The sequence below is a fragment of the Oncorhynchus masou genome, chromosome 14 (assembly GCF_036934945.1).
Source record: "Oncorhynchus masou masou isolate Uvic2021 chromosome 14, UVic_Omas_1.1, whole genome shotgun sequence".
Classification (NCBI taxonomy): domain Eukaryota; kingdom Metazoa; phylum Chordata; class Actinopteri; order Salmoniformes; family Salmonidae; genus Oncorhynchus; species Oncorhynchus masou.
The window spans coordinates 27098977-27117700 of NC_088225.1; the positions used below are offsets into that span (position 1 = coordinate 27098977).

The following is an 18724-nucleotide window of genomic DNA, read 5'->3' on the forward strand; positions in this document are numbered from 1 at the left end:
TGCAGGAGAGGCTTCAGGACAAGTCTCTGAATATCCTTGAGAGGCCAGCCAGAGCCCGGACTTGAACCCAATCAAACATCTCTGGAGAGACCTGAAAATAGCTGTGCAGCAATGCTTCCCATCCAACCTGACAGAGATTGAGAGGATCTTCAGAGAAGAATTGTGGAAATTCCCTAAATACAGGTGTGCCAAGCCTGTAGCGTCAAACTCAAGAAGACTTGAGGCTGTAATCACTGTCAAAGGTGCTTCAACAAAGTACTGAGTAAAGGGTCTGAAAACATATAAATGTGATATTTCAGTTCTATACATTTTTTAAATTAGCATTATGAAGTATTGAGTGTAGATTGATGAGGATATATTTTTTTATTAGACATTTTTGAATATGTCTGTAACCTAACACAATGTGGAAAAAGTCAAGGGGTCAGAATAATTTCCCAAAGACATTGTAATTGTATACCATTTTTTTTCAATAATCGCAATATTAAACTGTTAAAGCAGTAGCAAAATATAGGATGAAAATGTCTCACCGCATATAATTGTCTGGGTTGATGATGTCTGTCTTAGTACAGATGAAGGTGATGTTCTGACACTGTCCACCAGGACCCATATTACTGATGCTGTTGTCCAGTATATTCCATGCATCACTGTCCGCTGCGGCCCGGTCAATGTCAGCCACGACCCACACAGAGGAGCACTTAGTAATGACCTATAAAAAAAACATGGTGTTCAGAAATGTTGTTTAGAATGTTAAAACAAGTGTAACAGTTTAAATAAAATAAAACATTGGATATAGTCATCATTCAAGCTGAAACGTTTTAGGTGTATATGATGAGTTGAATGCCAGTGGTTTGAATGCTGGAATTCAATCTAACCCGCTGTAGTAATGCTTACAGTGACGTTATTAAAAAATATATATTCCTGCACACATACACACTACACTTCTTTGAAGTAGGTTTTTATAGCTCTTATGAAAACGTTGAAACAGTACACACATTTGTGTACTGTGGAAGGACCACCAGAGGGCAGGCTGGGCTCACGGATAGTAGCCCAACAAGGCATGGGAGACAAGGTAACCAGAGGCAATTAAGCACAGCTGAGGGTACTAATGACATATTGTCCTTCCCCTATAAGAGAGAGAATGGCACCTGTAGAGAGGGGAGGGGAAAACTATCTCTGGAACATGGCCACCGAGACAGAGGAGCTATCAAGGAAGAACCACTAAGACGGTGACAATCCTGTGACTTTTGTTGTAGTTTAATAAAGATAATCCTATTGTGGTCCTGTTTCATCTAGAGAAGAAGATGTATGTTTTTCCTTGGAAGATTTTCATTGATTATGTTGGAGTGTTTGTGTTGACCAAATGCCCTCAGAGAACTGTGTTCAATCAAGAAAACCTACTCCTGACTCGTTTATTCCACCTTTCCGCTTTAGAGTGACGCCCAATTACTTGGTCCGCTCTCAGTATGTTAAATGCATAATTTAGCTTGAATGCAAGAAGTGCTAGACTGTATTTTTAAAATAGTTTGTTCTTTTTGCTTTTTGAGGTTCAGATTTTTAGGGTTCTGCATAGGCAGAAAAGAATCCCATACCTACTGTAAAATATGTTGTTGGACCTTTGATGTTATCCTCGATGGCAGTGGTTCCCAAACCTTTTATAGTCCCGTGCCCCTCAAACATTCAACCTCCAGCTACACCCCCCCCCTCAAGCACCAGAGTCAGCATACCCTCAAATGTGTTTTTTTGCCATGATTGTAATCATGCCCCACACACACACACACACACACACACACACACACACACACACACACACACACTATAAGATACATTTATTAAACATATGAATGAGTGTCTTATAGTGTGTGTGTGGCAGGGTTACAAAGTCTCAGTCTTAAATCATTTTCCACACACAGTTTTTGCCTGTATTTAGTTTTCATGCTAGTGAGGACCGAGAATCCACTCTCACATAGATACGTGGTTGCAAAGGGCATCAGTATCTTAACGGCGAGATGCAAATTAATTACTTAAAAATCATACAATGTGATTTTCTGGATTTTTGTTTTAGATTCCGTCTGTCACAGTTGAAGTGTACCTATGATAAAAATTACAGACCACGACATGCTTTGTAAGTTGGAAAACCTGCAAAATGAGCAGTGTATCAAATACTTGTTCTCCAAACTGTATGTCTATGTCCTGGGAAATGTACTTGTTACTTACAACCTCATACTAATCCCATTAGCGCACGTTAGCTCAACCGTCCCGTGTGGGGTCACCAATCCCATAGAGCAGGTATTCCCAAACTGCGGTAATCCAAATCAAATGTGATTCACATTTAAGGTGCTATTTAGCTTCAACTGTTCCTGAGGCCCTTGTTAAGGTCAACGGCATCATAAACTTTAGCCAGTACCTGGACATTTTCTACAAAAACCTGGTTGCCTCTGCCAGGAGGCTAAAACTTCGATGCAAGTGGATCCCAGCAAGACAATAACCCAAAGCATAAATCAAAATCCACAAAGAAATGGTTCATTGACAACAAAATAAAAAAATTGAAATGGCCATCTCAGTCTCCAGACTTTAACCTCATTGAAAACCTGTGGTTTGAAATGAAGAGGACAGTCCATAAGCGCAGGTGAAGGATATCAAGGATCTGAAAATATTTTGTATGGAGGAATGGTCTAAGACCCAATGTGTTTTCACATCTCATAATTTTTGGGGAAAAAGACTCAATTATCCTCACATGGTGAGGTATTGAAAGGTATTGAAAACAGAGGCGCCAATAGATTTTTGCCCTGACCTTTTTCTGCACATGAGAAGAAGATTTGTGATCTGTAATCCGGAGAAAGAAAGGTCTGAGAAAAGTCTGATCCATAGCCACCTGTAAACAACATCTCTTTCTTTGGGCAATTGTATTGAATAGTATAAAATAATAGAATTTTCAACTTTTTTGAACAATGGAGCTCAGTATTTGTATAATTTATTTTAAACAATGTTTTTTACTCATCTTTATCAAGGCTGCCAATAATTTGAGTTTGGACCTCTATAAAAACTGATGCATGTTTACTATTTGAAAGTGATATAATCGTAAAATACAAGTACATTTTTTTTGCTTTTAGTTTGAAAACCGTGAACTGACAAAATAAAATTTACATCATTTTGGTAAGGGAGGCCTAACCAAAAACATTCTCTGATTAAACCACAGATACCACATATGACATTGCACCTGAATTGAGACCTACTGTAAATGCATTCAGAAATGATCACAAAAGTAAAAGATTACCGATTCCCACATCTCATCTCTGGCCTTGTTGCAGTCTCCAGTTCCTGGAAGATCCACCAGCACAATGTGTTCCAGAAGATCCTTGGAGTTTGGTATCTTGATGGTCACATACTTCACAAGTGGCCAGTAGTGTATCTGAGTTGATTTAGATTGATTCCCATGTATCTTTCTTTTGCTTCGTATGTAGCAGGCAATCTCTGTAGAGAACTTTGTGGCCTGTCAAATAATGTAATATTATTCTTAAGTCACACTCTGCCACTTTACAACTTTCTGGTATATTTAAACATTGATGGCTATTATGCATTTCATGTTGTATGTCATGCTGTATTGAAGTTCAGGGGTTAAAATGGGAATAATTTGGACTCAAATTGGATATCAGAAAGCAAAAAAGACCCTTATAAAAGAGGCTTAAAATGACTTACTGTGTCAAATGACAGGATTTTCCTAGTTGATGAGAGAAACTCTGGGATGTCGCTGAATGTCTCTGACTCCAGTGACTTCAGTTCATCAAAGCTTTTCCCGACTGCATCTTCTCCGTACAATGCCTGGATTTTACTGTTTGCCATATTCACCATCCTTTTATCTTTCTCCTCACCATCCATTTCTTTGATTTTCAAAAGTGATTCCAGCTCCTTCTCCCATTCCTAAAAAAAGTCAAACATTACTATTATTTTGCTGAATATATTATATTTATATGATGGATCAAAAGTTTAATTACCAAAATATTATAATTAATAAATTATAACTACTTTGTTGAGGTAAATGTACTTGATACAACTGTGATGTGTTGTTGTCTCACCTACAGTGGGGCATAAAAGTATTTAGTCAGCCACCAATTGCGCAAGTTCTCCCACTTAAAAAGATGAGAGAGGCCTGTAATTTTCATCATAGGTACACTTCAACTATGTCAGACAAAATGAGAAAAAAAATCCAGAAAATCACATTGTAGGATTTTTTTATGAATTTATTGCAAATCATGGTGGAAAATAAGCATTTGGTAAAATCTCAACTCGTCGTGTTTGGAGGACAAAGAATGCTGAGTTGCATCCAAAGAACACCATACCTACTGTGAAGCATGGGGGTGGAAACATCATGCTTTGGGGCTGTTTTTCTGCAAAGGGACCAGGACGATTGATCCGTGTAAAGGGAAGAATGAATGGGGCCATGTATCGTGAGATTTTGAGTGAATCTCCTTCCATCAGCAAGGGCATTGAAGATGAAACGTGGCTGGGTCTTTCAGCATGACAATGATCCCAAAACACCGCCCGGGCAAGGAAGGAGTGGCTTCGTAAGAAGCATTTCAAGGTCCTGGAGTGGCCTAGCCAGTCTCCAGATCTCAACCCCATAGAAAATCTTTGGAGGAAGTTGAAAGTCTGTGTTGCCCAGCAACAGCCCCAAAACATCACTGCTCTAGAGGAGATCTGCATGGAGGAATGGGCCAAAATACCTTGTGAAAACTTACAGAAAACGTAATTGCCAACAAAGGGTATATAACAAAGTATTGAGAAACTTTTGTTATTGTTTTGTTTTTTTTAAATGTAAAATGTTATTGGCCAAATACTTATTTTCCAAATAAATTCATAAAAAATCCTCCTAATTTTCTGGATTTTTTTTCTCTCATTTTGTCTGTCATAGTTGAAGTGTACCTATGATAATTACAGGCCTCTCTCATCTTTTTAAGTGGGAGAACTTGCACAATTGGTGGCTGACTAAATACTTTTTTGCCCCACTGTAGCTATTTTAAGATAAATGCATTAATTGTAAGTTTCTCTGTATAATATTGTTTGGGAAACCCTGTGCTAAAATACAAAAAATGTAAATGTGATTATATTTGCATGGTGTCAGGCCAAAACGTGGTGCCTAGATGACTTACAGATTGCACCCTTAAAATGAAAAAAATCTATATTCTAATGAAATTCACACTTGGGGTTTATCAACATTGCTAAAATCACCTCTTTAGAAATGAAGTCAATCTCAGCCACGTAGTTGGAGTCAGTCATATTGGCCTCCACCTGGATGATGACTGATGTGCATGCGCCAACAGTCCCTGAGGGCAGCAAGGTCTTCACCCCCAAAATGGCATTCATCAGTGAGCTCTTACCAGCTCCTGACCTCCCAAATACACCAACAACAACTTTGTCGTCAATAATAGCCTCCAAAGCTGAGATTTTGTTCCTGTAAAGAGTGAAGCACAGAAAAGCAATGTCACACTAAAAATGCAATTAATTGACTTGAGGTCTATCTATACATAAACAGTAGAAAGCAGAGGGTTTTACTACGAAGTGAGATAGAGGAGTTAGCAAGCTAACTTTTGTCAACTCTGAATTCAAATTGGGATAACCATTGATACTGTGGCTCACCTTTTAGCCAGGTACATTTCTATGACAATGAATCCTAAAGTTCTTACTCTACCTGCTTCAGGGCAGGCTAATTCCAATTTATGCTAAATAAAGTTTCTGAGAATAGAGTTACATTTTTCAGAGGAACAATTGCACAAAATGTGATTCAGGAAGGTGGGCGTTTGATGCTAGTTCCCACTTCACAGGAGGGACGCTTCAAAATACATGTTTAAAATACATGCAAGTGATCTGTACATTTGATTAAAGGTGTTAAATTACGAGCCTAGATTACCAAAAGAAACAACTAAGCTACAGCTGAAGTCGGAAGTTTACATACACTTAGGTTGGAGTCATTGGGGCGGCAGGTAGCCTAGTGGTTAGAGCTTTGGACTAGTAACCGAAAGGCTGCAAGATCAACTCCCCGAGTAGACAAGGTAAAAATCTGTCGTTCTGCCCCTGAACAAGGCATTTAACCCACTGTTTCTAGGTCATGATTGAAAACAAAAATTGGTTCTTAACTGACTAGTTAAGTGAATGACTTTTTTTAAACTGGTTTTTCAACCACTCCACAAATTTCTTGTTAACAAACTATAGTTTTTGCAAGTCGGGTTAGAACATCTACTTTGTGCATGACACAAGGAATTTTTTCAACAATTGTTTACAGACAGATTATTTCACTTATAAATCACTGTATCTCAATTCCAGTGGGTCAGAAGTTTACATACACTAAGTTGACTATGCCTTTAAACAGCTTAGAAAATTCCAGAAAATTATGCCATGACTTTAGAAGCTTCTGATAGGCTAATTGACATCAGTTGAGTCAATTGGAGGTGTACCTATGGATGTATTTCAAGGCCTACCTTCAAACTCAGTGCCTCTATGCTTGACATCATGGGAAAATCAAAAGAAATCAACCAAGACCTCAGAAAAAATGGAGACTTCCACAAGTCTGGTTCATCCAAATTTCCAAACACCTGAAGATACCACTTTCATCTGTACAAACAATATTATGCAAGTATAAACACCATGGGACCACGCAGCCGTCAAACCGCTCAGGAAGGAGATGCATTCTGTCTCCTAGAGATGATCGTACTTTGGTGCGAAAAATGCAAATCATTCACAGAACAACAGCAAAGGACATTATAAAGATGCTGGAGGAAACAGGTACAAAAGTATCTATATCCACAGTAAAACGAGTCCTATATCGACATAACCTGAAGGGCCGCTTGGCAAGGAAGAAGCCACTGCTCCAAAACCACCATAACAAAGCCAAACTACGGTTCGCAACTGCACATGGGGACAACGATCATACTTTTTGGAGAAATGTCCTCTGGTCTGATGAAACAAAAATAGAACGGTTTGGCCATAATGACCATCGTTATGTTTGGAGGGAAAAGGGGGAGGCTTGCAAGCCGAAGAACACCATCCCAACCGTGAAGCACGGGGGTGGCAGCATCATGTTGTGGGGGTGCTTTGCTGCAGGACGGACTGGTGCGCTTCGCAAAATAGATGGCATCGTGAGGGAGGGAAATGATGCATCTGTCAGATGTCAGGAACTTAAAGCCTGGTTACAAATGGGTCTTCCAAATGGACAATGACCAAGCATACTTCCAAAGTTGTGGCAAAAAGGCTTAAGGACAACAAACTCAAGGTATTGGAGTGGTCATCACAAAGCCCTGACCTCAATCCCATAGAAAATGTGTGGGCAGAACTGAAAAAGCATGTGCGAGCAAGGAGGCCTACAAACCTGACTCAGTCACACCAGGTCTGTCAGGAGGCATGGGCCAAAATTCACCTACAGTTGGGCAAAAAAGTACTTTGTCAGCCACCAAAAGTTCTCCCACTTAAAAAAGATGAGAGAGGCCTATAATTTTCATCATAGGTACACTTCAACTATGACAGACAAAGTGAGAAAAAAAATCCAGAAATCACATTGTAGGATTTTTTTAATGAATTTATTTGCAAATTATGGTGGAAAATAAGTATTTGGTCAATAACAAAAGTTTATCTCAATACTTTGTTATATACCCTTTGTTGGCAATGACAGAGGTCAAACGTTTTCTGTAAGTCTTCACAAGGTTTTCACATACTGTTGCTGGTATTTTGGCCCATTCCTCCATGCAGATCTCCTCCAGAGCAGTGATGTTTTGGGGCTGTTGCTGGGCAACACGGACTTTCAACTCCCTCCAAAGATTTCCTATGGGGTTGAGATCTGGAGACTGGCTAGGCCACTCCAGGACCTTGAAATGCTTCTTACGAAGCCACTCCTTCCTTGCCCGGGCGGTGTGTTTGGGATCATTGTCATGCTGAAAGACCCAGCCACGTTTCATCTTCAATGCCCTTGCTGATGGAAGGAGGTTTTCACTCAAAATCTCACGATACATGGCCCCATTCATTCTTCCCTTTACACGGATCAGTTGTCCTGGTCCCTTTGCAGAAAAACAGTCCCAAAGCATGATGTTTCCACCCCCATGCTTCACAGTAGGTATGGTGTTCTTTGGATGCAACTTAGCATTCTTTGTCCTCCAAACACGATGTGTTGAGTTTTTACCAAAAAGTTATATTTTGGTTTCATCTGACCATATGACATTCTCCAAATCTTCTGGATCATCCAAATGCTCTCTAGAAAACTTCAGACGGGCCTGGACATGTACTGGCTTAAGCAGGGGGACACATCTGGCACTGCAGGATTTGAGTCCCTGGCGGCGTAGTGTGTTACTGATGGTAGGCTTTGTTACTTTGGACCCAGCTCTCTGCAGGTCATTCACTAGGTCCCCCTGTGTTGTTCTGGGATTTTTGCTCACCGTTCTTGTGATCTTTTTGACCCCATGGGGTGAGATCTTGCGTGGAGCCCAATGTGATTTTCTGGATTTTTTTCTTCTATTTTTTACTGTCATAGTTGAAGTGTACCTATGGTGAAAATTACAGGCCTCTCATCTTTTTAAGTGGGAGAACTTGCACAATTGGTGGCTGACTAAATACTTTTTTGCCCCACTAACTTATTGTGGAAAGCTTGTGGAAGACTACCTGAAACGTTTGACCCAAGTTAAATAATTTAAAGGCAATGCTACCAAATGCTAATTGAGTGTATGTGAACTTCTGACCCACTGGGAATGTGATGAAAGAAATAAAAGCTGAAATAAAGCATTCTCTCTACTACTATTCTGACATTTCACATTCTTAAAATAAAGTGGTGATCCTAACTGACCTAAGACAGGTAATTTTTACTTGGATTAAATGTCAGTAATTGTGAATAAATGTACTTGGCTAAGGTGTATGTAAACTTCTGACTTCAACTGTAAAAGGGAGAAAGACAGGATTCTTCCTGGGTTGCCATGATTGGCTGAGATAATGGTGCACCTAGACATGCCGAGAGATGAGTTCTATATGGTCTGACATGTCACAGGCTTCTGTCTTTAACAGAATAGTGGCATCCCAGGTCAGTGAATAGATCAGATTTGCTACCATATTATTTTAAAAGCTATAGCTATTGACAACAGCAAAAGTGTTCCTTTAGCTCTCAACAACATTGCTGCCCTAAATTTAACTGGTACTATCGACAAAGTTCAGTTGGAGAAAGTTGTGAGCCACTACTTTCTGGAGAACAATGCCAGACGAACTCTCGTTGACTCTGAAAATACTGTAAATGAGATGATGAGGAAATGCCTGACTTGGGCTAACATTAGACCTAGTTCGTTAGCTTTACCTGCAGATTCACACTGCATCAATTCATGCATGGTGGCTTGCTTAGTGTATGACAATCAGTTTGCATTGCTATGCGCAGGGATTCAAACTCGTCACTTTGGGAGATATTCACCTTTGTGATCTCAATGGGAATACTTTGCCTACACGGTACGGAGGGCAGCTGAATCAGGTGCAGGTATTGCCAACAGCACAAGATGAATTTAAAGAAAAAGGAAAGCAAGGCTTTAAAGTTGGCTTTTCTACAGACTAGGAATGCCTTGAAGATCACAATCGACCGGTTGGTGACCACTGCTGTAAACCATAGGTTGGGATTATGGTTAGGGAACTTGTTTAGTTAGCTAGCGAAACAAAGGTGACAAAAGAGAGCCATTCACAAAGAGATCTGTTCACATGTGAATTCTTAAAGAGATGGGTGTAGCTAAGGCTAAAGAGAATGTGAACAATGCTGAATGGCTTTCCAAGAGGTGTTCAGTGTTCATGAGTAGTCCAGTGTCAGTCCTGACTTGATGTACCAACTTTTTGAAGAATACAAGTACACTTACCTTAAATAACCAATGAAATCCATGTTTGCATATGGAGATGACACCTTGTCCAGTCTGCTAAGGACTTTTCCAATGCCATCTTTGGCCACTTTTATGACATCCATCTCTACACACACACACACACACACACACACACACACACACACACACACACACACACACACACACACACACACACACACACACACACACACACACACACACACACACACACACACACACACACACACACACACACACACACACAAACACACACACACACACACGAGGTCAAACAATGAGTTTACAATGTAATAATTGTATTACGCTGTGGTATAATTTTTAACATCGGGTTTACTGTTTGTTTCTTAAAGTAGCTATTATAATGAATATATCTTACCGAGGGTAGGTGTTGCTGCAGTTCCCTTTGCTATGGCACAAAGGCGTTTATTACCTTCCCTGCCCTGATCATTTGAAGTAGAGGAGTCATCAGCCCCTCTTTTGTGGCCTGAGAGAGAATCACAATCACTCAATGTTCAAGAAGATGCATTATCTGTCCAAGAAGTCAGTATTTCCTTCATGGTAGGCTGTACCCCATTTATCTCAATATAATACACATTGGACATCAAGTTATTATAGACATATTAATCCTCAACTGAAGTAATGTGCGTCTTAGACTTTCATGTACCTTGGGTAGGCATGATTTGACACCGTCCGGGGCTTAGACTGAAAAAGAAAAAAGAAATTCACTGATTATGGTGATGAAAACAGAGATAATACGTGTTCTGTGGGATTAGAATTTATTATCACAGGAAACATTCATTATCTGATTTCAGTGGAGGGTCCTTAGAGGAGGACCATCCTACTCAGTGAATTTTTTTAAATTGAAGAATTTACGAACGCCTACACTTGGTTGTTATGACAGGTGTTGGTAAACATCTGCTATAAAATTGAATTAAATTGTTGCCAGTAACACAGTTACAGTCACAAGCCCTTTTCATAGCATGAAAACACCCTAGCAGCTCTACAAGGGCGAGTAAAATGTTCAGAGTGCAGTGTTCTCTTATTTGTGTCTATAAGCAACTAGCAGGATAGCCAACTTTAGCCAGTTAGCTTGTGTGCTTGACTGCTGTTGTGAGGTCAGAACGCTCGGATCAACTCAGAGAGCTCTGAATTTATAAACAGACAATCTGACCATGCTCTAAATTTACAAACACCCAGAGCACACTCTGAGCGCAATCTGACAATATAGAGTGAATTTACGAATGCAACCAAAGTTGTAAATCTCTTACATTACTCACTTTTGCTTATCTAATTTGCAGGAATTTTAGCATTTAATTATCACCTTATAAGATATGAATCAAAATCTGAATCAATTTAGACCAAGCTTAACCCTAATCAAACATAATTCAATTAATGTTGCTACTTACATATAAAACAAAAATATATTTTTATACTCACACAACATGAAGTTGCAAATCTCTTAAAAATGACTGATTTGTTTCCTTACTCGTATACCAGTCCTAACCTATTACATGAGGAAATTGAAGTTATTACATGTCTTTCCTTTAAATGAGTCCACACTGAAACGTTTAAACAAAAATATGCTGATACTTACCACATAAAGGCAATGTTCAGCAAATATATATTCTGTGCTACTGACACGGCTCTCTACAGCAAGCAAACACACTGAACAGCAGATGTATGTGGCGTTGCATAAAGGAGTACTGCAGTGTAGGTGTGGCTGTTCTTTGTCATGTTTACATTTACATTTAAGTCATTTAGCAGACGCTCTTATCCAGAGCGACTTACAAATTGGACTTACAAATGTTCTGACAGGTTAAAGTTTATTGGCGTGGGTTTTGCCCTGGAGGCATACAGTGGCAAGAAAAAGTATGTGAACCCTTTGGAATTACTTGGATTTCTGCATTAATTGGTCATCCATTTTGATCTGACCTTCATATTAAAATATCTGAAGAGTTATATTAGGAAAATTATTACTTTGTAATCTGAAGATTTCCCTTGGTGCCCCGACTTCCTAGTTAATTACATTTATCTGATTAGTTTAATCACGTAATAATAATTACAGAGAATTGATTTGATAAAATACCAGTCTTCAATTTAATGATGCTAAAGACACGGCACATTTCTGTTGACGAGTCTGTGATATGGGAAACACTAAATATGTATGGTGTTCATGGGAGGACACCACAGAAGAAACCACTGCTGTCCAGAAAAACATTGCTGCATGTCTGAAGTTCACAAAAGAGCACGTGGATATTCCACAGTGCTACTGGCAATTTTCTGTGGACAGATTAAACTAAAGTTGAGTTGTTTGGAAGGAACACACACCATGTGTGGAGAAAAAAGGCACAGCACACCAACATCAAAACCTCATCCCAACTGTAAAGTATGGTGGAGGGAGAATCATGGTTTGGGTCTGCTATGCTGCCTCAGGGCCTGGACAGCTTGCTATTGTTGACTGAAAAATGAATTCCCAAGTTTATCAAGACATTTTGCAGGAGAATGTAAGGCTATCTGTCCGCCAATTGAAGCTCAACAGAAGTTGGGTGACGCAACAGGAAAACAACCCAAAACACAGAAGTAAATCAACTACAGAATGGCTTCAACAGAAGAAAATAAGCCTTCTGGGGTGGCCCAGTCAGTCTTGACCTCAACCTGATTGAGATGCAGTGGCATGACCTCAAGAGAACAGTTCACACCATATTTCCCAAGAATATTGCTGAATTGAAACAGTTTTGTAAAGAGGAATGGTCCAAAATTCCTCCTGACCATTGTGCAGGTCTGATCCGCAACCACAGAAAACTTTTGGTTATTCTGTTATTAAATCCAAGGGTTCACATACTTTTCGCACTGTGCACTGTGAATGTTTACACGGTGTGTTCAATAAAGACATGAAAATGTATAATTGTTTGTGTTATCAGTTTAATTAAGCAGAATGTGTTTGTCTATTGTTGTGACCTAGACAGAGGTCAGATCAAAATGTATGACAAATTTAAGCAGAAATCCAGGTAATTCCAAATGGTTCACATACCTTTTCTTGACACTGTATCTGAGCGGTTTCTGCTAGAAGGGCCAACTGCAAAGTCAAAATTGGCGATAATGTAAAAATTCATGAAAACAAAAAGGAGCTTTTTGGTCTTAATTTAAGGTTAGGGTTAGTCACTAGGGTTAGCAGTGTGGTTAAGGTTAGGTTTCAAATCCGATTTTATGACTTTGTGGCTGTGCCAGATAGTGACCACTCTGCAGAGCTGCCTTCAGTACACGAGTCATCTCAATAAATGCCAAGCTGCTGGTTTTCATATTCATTTGCAAAATTATGAGAGATCCGAAAAACACCTCCATTGCGGTAGCCATTCTTAACACCTAATTTCCCCTCTAAAAAAATAGAATGACCTTGCTCAATATATTACTGTGATTGCGCAATAGTGCTTGAAACAAATGAAACTCAGAAAAGATCCTGTCATACAATAACTTCAACAAAATAATGCTTATGTAGCATGTTCACGTAAGAATGTTTAATGTTTCAAGCTAATGGTTTTAGCTCCATAATAAATTTTTCTTCCACCGATAATTTAAATAAATAGCTTTCTGGCTGGCATATTTTATTGAGTGTTTTTCAATCTAAGATTAACAAGTGTTGCCAAATTTGCAAGTTATTTTGCAGTTTTCTACTTGCATAGCAAAAAAAGGCAGTAGACAAAAAGTAGGAACAAATATATATTTTCTATTCTATATCCATGATCATGTATGTAATTAGTGTATATATTCTATATACATGATCATGTATGTAATTAGTGTATATATTCTAAATACATGGTTACTAAGACGTTATGACAGGCAGATGTGGACATTTGTGAGGAAACTTTATAAGCCACGTTCTCAAATGTAAGTTTATTTACTTTTTAGAAAGATAAAGTCCACAGAAAAATAGAAAGTGTAAAATGTTGAAATACAAGAGAAGATAGACCAGAAGCAAGCAAAAAAATAATTTAAAGAGCACATTTGGATCAAGTTTCCATTCTTGTGAAATGTTGAGCATGGACAACATTTGCACACTGTAAAAAATATTGTACCCCTTTTACTTTCAAAAATGTAGGAAACTATTTGCATCAACTTTTTAAAGAACACACTATGTGTTCTTTCAGACAAGTAACTCTTAATCCACATTATAGCAGGGGGTGTAGAGCCATAACACATACACTACCGGTTAAACGTTTTAGAACACCTACTCCTTCAATGTTTTTTCTTCATTTTTACAATTTTCTACATTGTATAATTATAGTAAAAACATCACAACTATGAAATAGTAACCAAAAAAGTTATATATTATATATTTGAGATTCTTCAAATAGCCACCCTTTGCCTTGATGACCGCTTTGCAAACTCTTGAAATTCTCACAACCAGCTTCATGAGGTAGTCATGTGGAATGCATTTCTATTAAAATGTGTGCCTTCTTAAAAGTACATTTGTGGGATATTGTTCCTTCTTGTGTTGTGACAAGTTAGAGGGGTATACAGAAGATAGCCCTATTTGGTAAAAGACAAAGTCCATATTATGGCAAGAACAGCTCAAATAAGAAAGAGAAACGACAGTCCATCATTACTTTAAGACATGAAGGTCAGTCAATCTGGAAAATATCAAGAACTTTGAAAAATGTTTCAAGTGCAGACACCTCTCAACACCAACTGTTCAGAGGAGACTTTGTGAATCAGGCCTTCATGGTTGAATTGCTGCAAAGAAACAACTACTAAAAGACACAAAAAGAAGAAGAGACTTGCTTGGGCCAAGAAACACAAGCAATGGACATTAGAGCAGTGGAAATTTGTCCTTTGGTCTGGAATCCACATTTTTATATTTTTGGTTCCAACCACCGTGTCTTTGTGAGACGCGGTGTTGGTGAACAGATGATCTCCTCGTGTGTTTTTCCCACCGTAAAGCATGAAGAAGGAGGAGGTGTGATGGTGCTTTGCTAATTTATTTAGAATTCAAGGAACACTTAAACAGCATGGCTTCCACAGCATTCTGCAGCGATACACCATCCCATCTGGTTTGGGCTTTAAAAAAACAAACATTTAACCTTTATTTAACTAGGCAAGTCAGTTAAGAAAAAATTTGTGTTTACAATGACGGCCTACCATGGAACAGTGGCTTAACTGCATTGTTCAGGGGGAAGAGGTTGTTGGGACCTGTTGGATCGGAGGGTGGGGGCTAGGGCCATTCCCCCCAGAAATGTCTGGGAACTTGCAGGTGCCTTGTTGGAAGAGTGGGGTAACATCTCACAGCAAGAACTGGCAAATATGTTGCAGTCCATGAGGAGGAAATGCACTGCAGTACTTAACTCGGTGCTGGTACTCCTGGTATACAGAGTAGGACAGAGTAGGATGCAGTTCACTGTGCACCGAGTCATTGTGCAGGGGTACAAGGGGTACAGCATGTAAACTCAGCAAAAAAATAAATGTCCTCTCACTGTCAACTGCATCTATTTTCAGCAAACTTAACATGTGTAAATATTTGTATGAACATAACAAGATTCAACAACTGAGACATAAACTGAACAAGTTCCACAGACATGTGAATAATGTGAATAATGTGTCCCTGAACAAAGGGGGGGGGGGAATCAAAAGTAACAGTCAGTATCTGGTGTGGCCACCAGCTGCATTAAGTACTGCAGTGCATTTCCTCCTCATGGACTGCACCATATTTGCCAGTTCTTGCTGTGAGATGTTACCCCACTCTTCCAACAAGGCACCTGCAAGTTCCCAGACATTTCTGGGGGGAATGGCCCTAGCCCCCACCCTCCGATCCAACAGGTCCCAGATGTTCTCAATGGGATTGAGATCCGGGCTCTTTGCCTCGTTATTGTTTTTATTTTGTTACTATTTCCTTTTTTAGTCCTTTTTTATTTACCAAGTAAGTAAGCATTTCACTGTAAAGTCTACACCTGCTGTATTTGGTGCATGTGATAAATACTATGTGATTTGATATTTGTGATGTATAATACATTATGGAATAAAAATACATTTATTGATTGATTTTATTACAATAATGTATGTATTATTGTACATTGCATTATTATACATTAAAGTAAAGCGATTATCACCTCAATTGTAAACACAAACACTCCCCTAAGTGTTTATTTGAACAATGAAGCGAAATCTAGATTTTTTTGCTCATCTCAGAGTAGGAAGATAGGGAGGCCCCCTCACCGGGAAAGAGGCTCATATTATATAAATGATGATGATCCTGAAGACTTAGATGGAGATAACTTTAGCTGTGAGATGTTAAACCGCAACAGCACATGGGCCCCCAGTGCCTCCTCAAGAGGAAGTGCTAGCAGTTTCGAACTCTGACAGATGGCTACAGGAAGCTGGGTTAACACAACCACAAGCGGTACCCATGACCACCTTGCTCTTGAGGAAGCACTGGGGGCCCATGTGCTGTTGCGGTTTAACGTCACAGAGCTAAAGTTATCTCCATCTGATTCTTCAGGATCATCATTATTTACATAGTCTCATCTCTTTACTGACTCCTATACTTCACATCTCTGACTGTCTCCTATACTGCACATCTCACTGTCTCCTTTACTTCACATCTCTTTACTGTCTCCTATACTTCTCATCTCTTTACTGTCTCCTATACTTCACATCTCCTTATTGTCTCCTATACTTCTCATCTCTCTCTTTTTCTCATCTCTTTACTGTCTCCTATACTGCACATCTCTTACTGTCTCCTATACTTCACATCTCTTACTGTCTCCTATACTTTAATATCTTAGTGTGTCCTTTACTTCTCATCTCTTTACTGTCTCCTATACTTCTCATCTCTTTACTGTCTCCTATACTGCACATGTCTTACTGTCTCCTATACTTCACATCTCTGACTGTCTCCTATACTGCACAACTCACTGTCTCCTTTACTTCACATCTCTTTACTGTCTCCTATACTTCACATCTCCTTATTGTCTCCTATACTTCTCATCTCTCTCTTTTTCTCATCTCTTTACTGTCTCCTATACTGCACATCTCTTACTGTCTCCTACACTTCTCATCTCTTTACTGTCTCCTATACTTCGCATCTCTTTACTGTCTCCTATACTTCTCATCTCTTTACTGTCTCCTATACTTCACATCTCTGACTGTCTCCTATATTTCACATCTCTGACTGTCTCCTATACTTCACATCTCTGACTATCTCCTATACTTCACATCTCTGACTGTCTCCTATACATCACATCTCTTACCTATAAGTCTCCTATACTTTCAAATAAAGCTATACATATGAAACAGTTCTCCTCTAGATAGGGGAAAGTGTTCTAGGTATCAGTACAGGACAGTGGTATACTATCTATCTCCCCTTTCTGTCTTTTCTCTCCCCCTCGGGATCCCGAAGCCAAGTCAGGGTCAGAACACTCAATCTCAGGTCAGCTAAACCAACAGGGGGGAGTACAGTCGCCAACCTCTCGACTTCTCCCTCTTTATTTCTCTTCCCTACTTCTTTAATTCCTTAACTCATAAACATGTAATGATACAACTCACAGGAGGTTGGTGGCACCTTAATTAACGAGGACGGGCTAGTGGAAATGGCTGGAGTGCAATTTGTGCAAATACATTAAACACATGGTTTCCATGTGGTTGATGCCATTCCATTTGCTCCATTCCAACCATTATTATGAGCCTTCCTCCCCTCAGCAGCCTCCACTGATACAACTACCCTCTTAGAAAAAAGGATACCCCTTTTGGATAACCCTTTTGGGTTCTGTAAGGAAATGTTATTCCTAGTACATAGGTACTCCTGTATGTTTATCCATGGTTAAGTCAATACAATTACTCTATCTGTGTGATAAAGCGCAGTTCCCATCTATGAAGTGTGAGAAAGAGACCTGAAACAGAACTGCTGTTTAAATGTACTGATGATTACTAAAGCCCTATCGTGTGATGTTTTGTTTACACATATTGCTACATAGTAATTAATAACAAATGTAAAGAGCTATCTTTCTTTGTTAGGGTGGCAGGTAGCCTAGTGGTTAGAGCGTTGGACTAGTAACCGAAAAGTTACAAGATCAAATCCCTGAGCTGACAAGGAAAAAAATATGTCATTCTGCTCCTGAACTTGGCAGTTAACCCACTGTCCCTAGGCCGTTAACCCACTGTCCCTAGGCCGTTAACCCACTGTCCCTAGGCCGTTAACCCACTGTCCCTAGGCCGTTAACCCACTGTCCCTAGGCCGTTAACCCACTGTCCCTAGGCCGTTAACCCACTAGGCCGTCCTGTCCCTAGGCCGTTAACCCACTGTCCCTAGGCCGTTAACCCACTGTCCGTTAACCCACTGTCCCTAGGCCGTTAACCCACTGTCCCTAGGCCGTTAACCCACTGTCCCTAGGCCGTCAACCCACTGTCCCTAGGCCGTTAACCCACTGTCCCTAGGCCGTCAACCCCGTTAACCCACTGTCCCTAGGCCGTCAACCCACTGTCCCTAGGCCGTCAACCCACTGTCCCTAGGCCGTTAACCCACTGTCCCTAGGCCGTTAACCCACTGTCCCTAGGCCGTTAACCCACTGTCCCTAGGCCGTTAACCCACTGTCCCTAGGCCGTTAACCCACTGTCCCTAGGCCGTTAACCCACTGTCCCTAGGCCGTCATTGAAAATACGAATTTGTTCTTCACTGACTTGCCTTGTAAAATCAAGCAAAACTATATATAATGAGGAGTTTTGAGGATACAAGCCAGTTCCTGTTGATGCTATGTTCCAGTCTTACTACTGCTAGCACATGATAGCAATAAGAGGAAGAAGGATTGGGTAACTAACTGCCAATAAGCCGAACTCTGCCCAGCAGAGACAACTATGTATTAAGTTACGGGACA

The 18724-nt window shown here is 39.8% G+C and overlaps 1 protein-coding gene across 6 annotated transcripts in view; it reads right to left on the reverse strand.

Annotated features, from left to right (window-relative positions):
- LOC135554651 (nuclear GTPase SLIP-GC-like) overlaps positions 1–11629 on the reverse strand; it is a 34855-nt gene extending 23226 nt beyond the window's left edge. For 2 of the 6 annotated variants that reach the window (XM_064987062.1, XM_064987061.1), the window contains exons 1-9: positions 11458–11629; positions 11301–11367; positions 10528–10565; positions 10240–10347; positions 9861–9966; positions 5227–5449; positions 3697–3918; positions 3275–3490; positions 528–706 (exon numbers count right to left, since the gene is read on the reverse strand). In XM_064987062.1, the coding sequence (XP_064843134.1) occupies positions 528–706; positions 3275–3490; positions 3697–3918; positions 5227–5449; positions 9861–9966; positions 10240–10347; positions 10528–10540 (1067 nt within the window). In that variant the 5' untranslated portion in view covers positions 10541–10565; positions 11301–11367; positions 11458–11629. Of the gene's footprint in view, positions 1–527; positions 707–3274; positions 3491–3696; positions 3919–4073; positions 4128–4337; positions 4523–5226; positions 5450–9860; positions 9967–10239; positions 10348–10527; positions 10566–11300; positions 11368–11457 lie in introns of those variants that run through there. The other 4 variants (XM_064987058.1, XM_064987059.1, XM_064987060.1 and 1 more) reach the window with 4 other exon arrangements.
- Between the last annotated feature and the right edge of the window lie 7095 nt (positions 11630–18724).